Source organism: Orbicella franksi, chromosome 12, assembly GCF_964199315.1.
Source record: "Orbicella franksi chromosome 12, jaOrbFran1.1, whole genome shotgun sequence".
Classification (NCBI taxonomy): Eukaryota; Metazoa; Cnidaria; class Anthozoa; order Scleractinia; family Merulinidae; genus Orbicella; species Orbicella franksi.
The window spans coordinates 14241262-14253560 of NC_138156.1; the positions used below are offsets into that span (position 1 = coordinate 14241262).

Genomic DNA, 12299 nt, shown 5'->3' on the forward strand with positions numbered 1-12299 from the left:
TGGTATTGAGAATTTCGAGACGTTAAAAAGTTATAAGGTCCGTCTTGATCGTTTTTTTTTTCGTTAGTTTTGTTGTTCTTGAATTATAGATTCCAATTCCTTCTATATGTGGGTAGATATCATTTAAGTGTATGCCTCTAGTGTTAAAAAAAGGTTAAAATGCGTAATTAAATCCTTTCCAAGCTTGAGACCTCCGCAACTTTGCTCTTCATCTCACGAGACATTTTCAATATACAAAAGAGAATATTGGCTTTCGAGCACTCTTACTGAACAATCCATAACCAAGATTTTGCATCAGGTTTAACTGAAAATGATGTTGTTCAAGCCCACTTTCCGCTTGGCACCTCGATCCGACAATCTTGTTAAACGATAAAACAGCAAATTCTCTCTAGTTCATCAGTAGGACCAAGAGTAGCGCGGGAGCCGAGCTACGCAGGATCCTATGAAAGGAAAGGAAAGGAAAGGAAATAACAGCAGTCGCTTCCTTATGACTGCCTAGAAACCTTTCCATGGTCAATGCCACGATCAGTGAATTAGGTTTCTTGTCTGTTGTTTAAAATCGTGCACGCCATACACGTTTTCTCTGCGAATATGTTGCTGTGAAACTCATGGAACGCCAAGTGCGAACTTTCCTCAAATATGAGTTTTACGAAACATCGCAAAGGTCGTGGAGGAAGCGGCAGGTAATTATTTTTGAAGTTAGAAAAACTTCTATAAATTGCTTTTAACATTCTGTTATTTTATTACATAATCGGGCCGTTACGTTTCGCTCGATGAAGAAAAATTTTTTCAGTGTTGAGCAACTGGGAATTTATTATTGCCCATGATGCAATGTTTTGTGAAGACGAATTACAACCTGCCTTTTCTTCGTAGTTTTCAACTTTTTAAAATTGCTAGTGCGTGTAATGTAGTTGTTGTTTAAGGAAGCGGTTAACGATTAAAGCTACTTAAATGATTTTTGCGCTCTAGACTTCACCAAAGTGAAGTTTTGGGAAAGTAGTATTTGTGATCAATTGATATAAAGACAACACATTCGATTCCTACAATCAAACCTTTTTCAGTTTAGTTTATGGTGACCATTCGGTTATCGTGATTTCTCTTTTACACTTGAACTTATAGCATTAAACGAAAAAATTAGTGGAGAAGTTCAGTGTGGAAGGACTAAATTATGCGGACAATCTGGAAACGTGTCTTATCCAGCTTATATCATACAGGCCGGCCGGCCTTTGGTGCTTGAACTGGGCGATCATAAAAGTGTTCTCTGCGTTCATCACTGGTATTTCCGGGAGTTTTTGTGGCTACGGGTTATAGATTTAAAAGACGTAACATGTTCAAGATCATTTACATCAATGCAAAAGCTAAGTGAAGAGCTTTAGTTGTGTAAACCCGGACGACAGCTTTACAAATTTCCCCACTATGTTTAGAATCTTCATTACCAGGAATGATCAAGTAGCTAATTTTCATTAAGCTTATATCTTGATTCTGTGTTCTTCAGGGGTCAAAGAAATTACAGACCAGGCTCCAGTGCAAGTCCACCACCACAGACAATTAATTTTCCCAATGTGAGTACGATTTTTAAATTGAAAATTCATTTACTTATGAGTGCTTTTCAATTGGTACTTGTTTTTAGGGCTGATTATTGTAAAAAGTGTTGTGCTTATAACTGTCATAAACCTAAAATGATAAAAGCCTAAGAAGCAGACACGACGGTGAGATTGGGAGTCTTGTGAGGGAAACGTTAGAAATATTTGTGAGAGTCATGGCAGAATCATGATTTCAAGCTGGCAGGTCTGTTACATCTGCAATAATGGGCGATTCTAGAAACAATCCATACCTAACCATGGATGGCATCCATACTTTAACCCCCCCGTCCCCCACTTTGGCTTTGGAAATTCAAAATTGCTCTACCCTCTCATACTTTCTAATCGATGCAGTCATTAGGCAGGGGTTGTAATGATTTTTGGCTCAGAAGGGGAGTTTCTTGGAAGGCCTGGAGGCCCTTCCCAACTAGGGGGGTCTGGGGGCATGCTCCCCTGGGAAATTTTGAAATTCTAGACTCTCACGGATGCATTTTCCTGTGTTTCGAGGCCTATTTATTATGTTGCGTTGTTGTTCCTAGAAGTCAATCAATTAGAAAGACAAGGTTGATAATGTGTGGTATTTTAATTCTTCGTATTCAAATCAATTCATGAACGGTACATCATATTTCACCACGAAAAGAAGCATAATATTAAAGTTTAAACACCAAAATGTGTCCCTTTCACTATACCCAACTAATCCTTTGTAAGTAGTCTTTCTTTTTTTTTCTGTTGTGTGTAAAAATGTAGTATTGGGTTGTAAGTAGTGTAAGTAGTGTACTGTATTTTTTTTTGTAAGTAGTGTAATTGTTAATAAATAAATAAATAAATAAATATATATATACCCAACTAACCTTGCGAAGAATCATTCTTCTTTGACCTCTTTTGTTTTGACGCTGGCATGAAATATGCTAATAACGATTACATTTATTCATGCTTAGTCCCAGTTTCCTCTCGATTTCAGCTGAATGTTAGGCTACACTTTCCTTTATCTTTTGTGGTCCAAAAGGCTGGGTTAACACAGTGACTAGAAAGTTGTTTCTTTCACCTTTCTTTTTCTTTACCTATAACAGAAGACTTATTTTGCCAAATTTCTTGAAGAGAATCCTTAGCTGCGAGGAAATTATCTGGTCTTAGTTATTTGTGTATGGCTACCCAGGACAACTACAAGCGGGTAGTCCGCTCATTACAAGCGGGTAGATCTACCCGTTATCCAGCTGTTATTGAACCCCTGCATTAGGGCAAGTAGCTGACCGAAACAGCTAGGTACTGGCCAATCTTTCATCTCACTTTACCATTTTAATTAGGTCCGATAACAATATTTAATTTATTTTTCAAAATCATACAAAAACTATGTGCAAAGAAATACATACATGTACAAAATGTACAGCATAAAAAAAGTTGTTCTATCTTTGTAAATTTCCTGTCAGGGATTTTGGATTATTTATGGACCATTTCTTGAAATCTGAGAGATGTTCCTTGGAAATGAGGGACTGGTGCCAATTTTCGACCTTTTATCCAATGGAAGTACAATAAATGTGTTTCTAATGCAAGTGGTAAGAAACATAGATTTTTGAATATTTTTTTGAAATTTCAAATATACCCATGTAACCCCTAACCCGTAACAGGCCAGGTGTAGTAGTAACGGTAATAGTTTACTTAATGTCAAAAACGTGGGAAGTGTATGCACAATTTTCCGAGCCAGAGGCTCATGTTAAAAACGCTCGACAACAAATAAATAAGATCTAAGAACTAATTACAAAAATGAGGTATTAAAATGCTAGTAAAACTTTAAATACTAATCCTTAAAAGAGATTTACAAGCAGGGGTTACAAGTGCACCCTTTAAATTCCACTTTATACCTAAAGCATTTATGAGAACGAGCAATGGTCTCACATTGTTTAACACAGTTTGGCAAATTGTTCCGATAGTGTGAAACAATATAAGAAAATTATGTAGATAACGACTATTATACGAAAATTGCTGCACATTACTATTAGATCTTAAATTATAGTATGTGATGCATAGCTTGAAAAAGATTGAGGTGTATGAAGGAGCGAGACCATTAATTGACTTAAGAGTGCCTGCCTGTAAAAATAAGACAAATTCTTAATTTCGTGGCAAGGGTCGAAAATTCGATTTTGCTCATGTTCCTATGGTAGATAGGCTAGGGCATGACAAAAACTACTGGATAGTTTTTTGGCAAAGTATCCTTTTATTTCAAAGAAATATACAAATTACCAAATTCCGTTAAAATCGTCATTTGACGCACCATTTTGTTAAACAAGTTTGAGAGCCTCGCATGTAAAACCACATCATTCTTCCGTCTTTCAAACACTCAAATATTTTTGTGTAATGCATAAATGTGTACTGGGTTGATTTTAGGGAATGTTGCGGTTTTTGTTGGGTGCAAAATAATTAAATTTCGAAGACATGTATTTTATTCACTTAAGAGTACTTCGTAAAAATAATTAATTTTCACCATGTGCGAAACCTTCAAATCGATTAAACTTCTGTTGGTTGAATCGCAGAAGGATGGTCTACAGATTCCTGTAAAAATTTATTTAGGCAAATGATTGTGAGCGACGGGAGAGCTTTTCAAAGTACGCCAAAAATGCAGATATTTGACCATCCGTCGTCAACTTTCAATTTACGGGTTAGACTTATATTTTAGCATGCGCCATATGTCTTGAGCTATATTAAGTTGAAATAGACACAAGAGCTGATAATTTCGAAATGTGCTAACCTCATTTGCTGTAAAAAGTAGGTCCAAGAGCCAACTGTCAACTTATTTAATGGTCGAATATCATGAATCTATGACCCTCTTCCGATACATATGATCACCACTGCATCTAAGTCAAAAACGGCTAAGTGATTTGTAGATAGTTGCTTGCTTTGCACTACACCAAAATATTAGGTTTGATCATCGTTTGATCTATTGCTTCTTGAATCCTTGCTTGCAGCGGTTCCTTGTTAGTTCGTCACGCAATGCTGTCATCCCATTTTAGGGGGTACGGGTAGGACAATAATATAATACGTAAGGATCCATAAGGCTTGGAACCAGCAGGAGCACACAATCTTGTTGAGTGGGAAAAGATTAAATTAAGCAATGAAAAGATTGAATAGTTAACCATTGCCCGTGTTGTCATCTTTTACTAGACCACCACTACCTACATGCCCTCCAGTCCGTAATACTGTAGCGCTAAACCCGTACCTACTGTAGGTCTTTTCGCGCTGTGCAATTATTTTTGGTTTACATATAATACAATGGGCCACCCTCCGGGAAATGGGAGGTGGCCGCTTAATAAGGGTTGGCTGCTTAATAGAGGTTGGTGTAACTTGAATATTTTTTCACTATCGGGTTATAAATTTAGTTAACATGGAGTCAATTCAAGACAATCATGATGGACGTCATCCTCGGAGACTCCGGGGCAGTTAGTGGGGGTGGGGAAAAAGTCTAAATGGGTCTTCGCCCAAACTTTTTACTCACCCGTTGAGACTTTTTCCTTGCCCCCACTAACTGCCCCTGGGTCTCTGAGGATGACATCTATAATGATTGTTTTGAATTGACTCCATGTTCACTAAGAAATTTATAACCTGATAGTGAAAAAATATTCAAGTTTCACCAACCTCTATTAAGCGGCCAACCTGGCCACCTCCCATTTTCCAGAGGGTAGCCCACTGTATTATATGTAAATTAAAAATAATTGCACAGCTCGAAAAGACCTACTTGTAGGTACCAGTTTAGCGTAGTATTTACGCAGGACATGTAGGTAGCGGTAGTCTAGTAAAAGATGACAACAGGGGCAATGGTTAACCATTCATTCTTTTCATTTCTTAATTTCATCTCTTCCCACTCAACAAGATTGTGTGCTCCTGCTGGTTCCAAGCCTTATGGATCCTTATGTATTAGGATATAAATTGTCCTACCCCTACCCCCTAAAATGGGATGACAGCATTGCGTGATGAACAAACAAGGAACCGCTGCAAGCAAGGATTCAAGCAGCAATAGATCAAACGATGATCAAACCTAATATTTTGTTGTAGTGCAAAGCAAGCAACTATCTACAAATCACTTAGCCGTTTTTGACTTAGATGAAGTGGTGATCATGTGTTGAAAGAGGGTCATAGATTCATGGTATTCAACCATTGAATAAGTTGACCGTTGGCGATGTACATCAGACGTTGTGTAAATAAAAGCAAACTTCTGCTTTATGTGCGACAAATGGTGACAGAAACACGTCTAATCGGCTCTTGGACCTACCTTTTACAGCAAATAAGGTTAGAACATTTAATTATCAGCTCTGTGTCTATTTCAACTTAATATAGCTCAAGACATATGGCACGTGCTAAAATATAAGTCTAACCTGTAAATTGAAATTTGATGACGGATGGTCAAATATTTGCATTTTTAACATACTTTGAAAAGCTCTCGCGCCACTCACAATCATTTGCCCAAAGAAATTTTTACAGGAATCTGTAGACCATCCTTCTGCGATTCAACCAACAGAAGCTTAATCGATTTGAAGGTTTAACACATGGTGAAAATCAATTATTTTTACGAAGTACTTTTAAGTGAATAAAATACATGTCTTCGAAATTAAATTATTTTGCAGCCAACAAAAACTGCAACATTCCCTAAAATCAACCCAGTACACATTTAAACATTGCACACAAATATTTGAGTGTTTTAAAGATGGAAGAATGATGTGGTTTTGCATGCGAGGCTCTTTAACTTGTTTAATAAAATGGTGTGTCAAATGACGATTTTAACGGAATTTGGTAATTTGCATATTTCTTTGAAATAAAAGGATATTTTGTCAAAAAAACTATCCAGTAGTTTTTGTCATGCCCTAGCCCATCTACCATAAAAATATGAGCGAAATCGAATTTTCGACCCTTGCCAAGTTATTTTCTATATTTATGGACAGGGACTCTTAAAACCTAAAGTAAGCGACATAACACAACACCTATGTAATGTGGTATCATTACAATTAAACTGGATATTCTTAGGAAAGAAACTCTGCAATGTTACCGTGGAACGGTCCTTGAGAAATTCAGGCCTTCAGGCTCTTTTGTCCTTTAAAACCTTTCAAGGAGTGTATGCATTGTGAGTACCATTAGTAAAAATGAATATTCATTTCTCACACACAGCTGGGAGCCATGCCAAGCGAAACCACGCAACCTGACCTTAACATGACAACATAACTGTCTTACAGTGGCACAAAAAAAGTGGCCAGATAATAAATTCACTGCTTCTTAAATAAATTCACTGCAACTGAATAGACTCAAAAAAATACTTCATGGGTGGGTGGGTGGGGTATGTCATGCAGATGGAAAAACAAAAACTGAACCTTGTACAAGCCTTGTGACCTGAAACCCCCCCATACACTTGTACTCAGACTCTCAGCCATGTGTGAGAAGTGTTTTCTGCTTCATTTGTTCCTCAGCCAGCAGAAAACCACACTTCTTACACACAGCTGGGAGCCATGCCAAGCCAAACCTTGCAACTGTACAATACAAAGAGCACAGAATATAGGAAAATCAATGCATAGTACTCATTATACATGTACAACTAACTATTTCGATGGCAAAAGTAGATATGTAACAATGGAAATTTAGTTCCTTGAATGTCCAACTCAACACACGAAAACAAGCTGTTGGAATAAACAACGTATAATCAAATGCAACGTCAATGTCCATCTTTAATTGACTTGGAACAAGTAGAAGTGAGTGTAAGGACTCATTTTTATATTTGTTCCGAGTCTTCTCACTTCGCCACCCTCCATGTCTGTGGAAGAGTCTGTCTGGCACACCATGAGCCACTGCTGCAGAAGCTCCTTCTTGATGTAGGCTATGGATTCCAAACTTTGTGGGTTCCAGAGCTTCTTTGCCTAGCTCCTTCTTGATCAACCATTTTGCCCAACTCTAAGACATAACCTCTTTCTGTAGACAGACTCCTCTCTTGGTATGCAACATGCATTGAAATAAAGGAGAGCCTTTAGAGTGCAGGGATTGGGAAGGCAAAACAGGCAAATGAGTCTATGGTCTGTGGCATTGGAAAGTTATGGGCCATTTATGAAAAGTTTGGACCATTAGGATAAATGGGCCATAAAAAAATTTTGACAAACGATACGTAATTCGTGATTACTGTTGTTTTATACTTTTTACTGGACTTCAAGCTAGGTTAAACTCATCACAAATAGATGAGCTTGGGAACTGGTGCCTGAAAGGTTAGCAGGGAGCAGAAGCCGTAAGCGGAAGGGGAGGTATCCATGGCAACCCTGGAAGTGGGAACCACCCCCAAAAGCAGCCGCTAACTGGCACCGTCACACTGAATGAATCAGTGGAAACAATTTACCTGACTCATACTTACACAGAGACCAGCAACCAAGAGGGAGGAACGGGAAGGGGCGAGAATCCGCAAAGATTCACCAAAATACAAAGCAAATGATCAGCAACAATCAGCTGGCAGCACAGTACGAGCAATGCAATGTGCTGCAACAGCTCTGCAAATCTCCAGAGGGCCGCCCTGTAAGTCATGTACTGTAAAAGGGGAAACCGCTGACTGCATTGGTTCGAGTCTAACTTTGCCTAAATCATATTTAGCCACATTTTAAGTGTACAGTCACAGAATATAGCTAATACAAATTAGAGTAAACTTAACTTTGACGATACTCACCCCAGGTCTGACATCAACATTACTGAGACATGCTCAGTTTTGGATTTAGAGTGACAAATAAAGTTCCTTGAACTAGAAGGCTTGGAAGCTTTGTCTTCATTGTTGTTTTCAGGATCACAATTTGTTGTGGCGGACTCGGCATTCATTGTGCAAAAGGGCAACAATCTCTGAGTCTTGTCCAATTTTGAAACTTTCACTTTCAGAGGCATATTATTTGGCTAATTACAGCATGCAAAACATATTCAAATCAGCTGATTCTATCATTGAAAACAGAAAGCACATGGATTGAGCAGAGTCCGAGTAAAGGGTCTGGGGATGAAAACAAAGCAATCGATTTTATAACGTTAATTAAAGAGCAAATACATTGTGATTTCTTGCGTGTTTATTCATCATTGCAATAGAAATTTCACAAATGAAAATCCTTTCCACAAAATCTTGTATATTTTACTAGCTGTTCCACGGCTAGGGTGCATTGAAAGCCGAGTAAGTACTTTCATAATGCGCCATTTCGTAGCTGTATGCGCATGGCACATGGCCTTTCCAATCCCTGGGAGTGGTTTACAATTCTCAACAATTGGGGTGTACTGCAATGTGCTACAAAAACCCACAATCCTTTGCGGAACTGGTCATTCTTTCATTTTTCCAGATAAATAGCTACATGGGAATCAGCAAAATGAAAACTGTCTACTGACAAATGGTGCAAGTCATCCCATGAAAGAAAACCAAGGAAACCTAGCGAAACAAGGCTGCCTGGTAAAGGTCACCAAGGTTACCCTTCTCAAAGGAAATGGTCACTTTCCGCACCAGAGCAGCAGATGTAGTGGCTCCTTATGCTCAGCCAGTCTAGCAACAATTCACCTGGCAATTCATCACTTGCTTCACTTTCAGATACTCACTCAGCTTCTGATAACCACTCTTTTTGTGAACCCAGAACCCTCACAACGTACCTTATTGTGAACCCTCACGATGTACACTGCAGAATTCACCAAAGACAATGACCCGGTCTGTTCAATGAGAGACATGATGTACAGCGTAAAGACCACAGGATCTTCCCGTGACAACCGGCCCATGACCTTCAGGATTTATACACATGCAGATAGGTAGCAACTGTTGTAGCAGCCAGATCTCAAACCAAAGACAGCTGAAAATGCCTTTGCTAGCTCTCTCAATTTTGAATGGTCAAAATGATCTGCATGAAACTCAGCTGGAAAGATGACCTCCTCCACCATGGGTTGTACAACTGCAACACAATGATGAAAGCTATAAGAACAGGGAAAAATATAGTTAGCACACATTGCATAAAGGAGGAGTAGATCCACATGCATGTAAACACTGTGAAACTTGGGTCCATAACAGATGGATTAAAGGAAACCATAACAGCTTAGTGCCCATAACAGGGCTTAGGAGCCAAAACAGCTGATACCACTGAAAGGCAAAACGATAAACTTACTCCAAACCTTTGCGGATATCCTCCAGAAAAAAATTTGTACGCACGCTGTTTTCATGGAAACCCCCTCAAACTATATATCAGTGGAAAGGTTATGAAATGTAGAATGTGCTAAAATTATATTCTGTTTTGCTGACTGCTTTTCTAAGGCAGCAGAAGCCATCGATGCCAAAATGACCGAATGAAGTTTCAGCAAATTAATCAGGTATCAAATGTAAAATAACTGTGCAGTGTTAATCACAAAGCATCAATTTCTCAAAGGGTGTCAGCATTTTCTTTTATTTCTATTGGTTATCTTCTTATAGATCTGTCAAGGTCCACTATCGAAAGATTTGCGTAAGGTGTTGCATTAGCAGCCATCGCGAGAAAAGAATTTAAAATAAAAGAATTTGCTGACACCCTTTTGTCTTTATCAACCAGTGAACTTTCTGGCCAAATTTCACAGAAAACCATCGATTCTACATACTCTTGATTCATTTCATGTCACACCTTCTCAGAGGGATATGTGAGCTCAAAAAGCCCCCAGCCAATGAAATAACAGAACTCCTAGCATTCACAGTATGCAAACTTGTGGTTCGCGGGAAAGCAATAGTGTTACATTACAGTCACGTTTTAGGAACACACATTTTAGGCCAGTGGTCAGCAATAATGGGCAAAACAGAAGGAAAGCGATATGCAACAAAGCAAAAAGGAACTGAAGAGCAATTGCTGAAGTGTGATTACAAGGAAAGTATTTGACACAGGATCTCTGGATTTAGCCGTTTGCTGCGAAAAAGTCGCTGAGGAGTCCATGCCTTTTGGGGAAAATTTTATGACACCTGGACACTTTATTGACTTTTATTAAAAAATCTCTTTTTTCCCAATAACTTGTGCATGTTTTAATATTTTACTTTCATTTTTTGAAATGTTACCTTAAATAATGAACTTTAATTTGGTTGGAGAAAAAGAAAATTTGCTAAAAGTAGCCCTGCAAAGGTTTGGAGTAACCTTAAAAAACTTGGGACAATGACATGATAGAGTCCAAACTGAAAGCCAAGAATTGCAGCTGTGGACTGCTGACATCAGCATGGTGTAGCAGCAAGAAGTTAATCAACTGGCTGGTTGACCAATCGTCTACTAAATGTTCTGTTTGTCGATAGCTGCCTGGGGACTACTCAACAGCTCCTGTTCCACTCTGGACATTTGCAGCATGGTAGTCCCTGGCTTGAAGCAACGAAAACACGCAGACCACTCGTCACATGGCTGACTTTGTTTTCCTGCCACTAATGGCGTCGCGTAACTCACAATTCTGCTCTCGTGGATGGCCCTCCTTTCCGAAGAACATGGAATAACTCCTTTAGCCCTGGGAACCTTACAGGAAGCCGCTCTTTTCTTCCCCTCCCCTAACTGTTTGCTTTCCTTAATGGCCTTCCGTATCTTCTTTTCATCATCAGTTGTTAGCAAGTGGATCGGCAGTATAGCAGATGACCATATCCCAGTTGTACTTTTCAGCTTGAGTAAGAGGTGCTTGTTTCTTTCCAGGAGCAAATCCTTACCTTCAGTGAGTTTTTGAGTGTGTTCTTCACCATCAGCCGTTGCTAGTGCTTAGTCAGTTTGTTCTAATACTTCATTGTTTAGATGGTACTGTTTCTTGTTACCAATGAAGTGAAACTGCCGCATGGGGTTTCTGAGCACTCTGAGATTTTGAGCTCGCCATTTCACTCTGCAAGCACTTCAATTCTGCAGTGTTGGCTTGCTGCTGCTTAAGAAGCTCCTTCACCCAGTCAGGTGGTTCTGAAGAGGTGTGGGGAACGAAGAACGTGTATGACTACTCCTACTCGACTTGCCACAAGAACTACAATCAGATGCATGATCATCGGCACTTCACTAAGTAGAACAATCTGTTGGGCTCTTTTTGTAAGGTTAAAGCCATTTAGCAGTTGTAGATTTCGTGCGAGAACTATCTTTTGTCATCGTAACCAGAAGAAAATGAGAGCACAGCAAACAAGCGATGAGAACAGCCTAAAAATTGAAGTAACTAACAACACAGGTCACACAATGGTGGATGGCAAAACAAAAACTGAACGTTGTACGAGTCGCATGATCTGAAACCTCCCATCCACTCGTACTCGGACTCCAAGCTGTGTGTGAGGAAAACGTTTTCCTCTGGTTAAAGTGCATATGACATGAAAAATGTTTTCTGCTTATTTGAAAGGCCTTTCAAAATACAGAAGAATGGCATTTTTCTTTTTGAAATATCTTTTTTCGTTTTAGAGATATTGACGTTTTTCTATTATGCAAATTAGATCAGTAATGACGTCATCTTGTTTGCAACTAAAAATGGTAAAATACTGAATAAACAATATAGTCCATGGGCCAGGACCCTGGAAAGAGCCATTTAGTACCAAAACGAGGGACAAATTCTAACACTTATTTTTAACAACATTGATTCCTCTAGGTTATTTTGGTGTATGATAACCATGCCAAATGAGTAGCTTTACTAGGATTATCACGTGATTTTTAGACCTAATTCCAATAACTTATATATGACTTATAGGTATTATCCCTGAATGGTTTCCATGGCAACACTTGTCAAATTATAAATATGAACAAT

General features: G+C 38.8%; 1 protein-coding gene across 1 annotated transcript in view; it reads left to right on the plus strand.

Moving 5' to 3' along the window:
- Nucleotides 1–390: 390 nt before the first annotated feature.
- The window catches only part of LOC145462385 (uncharacterized), a 71225-nt gene continuing 59316 nt past the window's right edge, over nt 391–12299 (plus strand). The window contains exons 1-2 of the mRNA XM_081445895.1: nt 391–683; nt 1496–1562. Of these exons, the coding sequence (XP_081302021.1) occupies nt 640–683; nt 1496–1562 (111 nt within the window). The 5' untranslated portion in view covers nt 391–639. The remainder of the gene's footprint in view (nt 684–1495; nt 1563–12299) is intronic.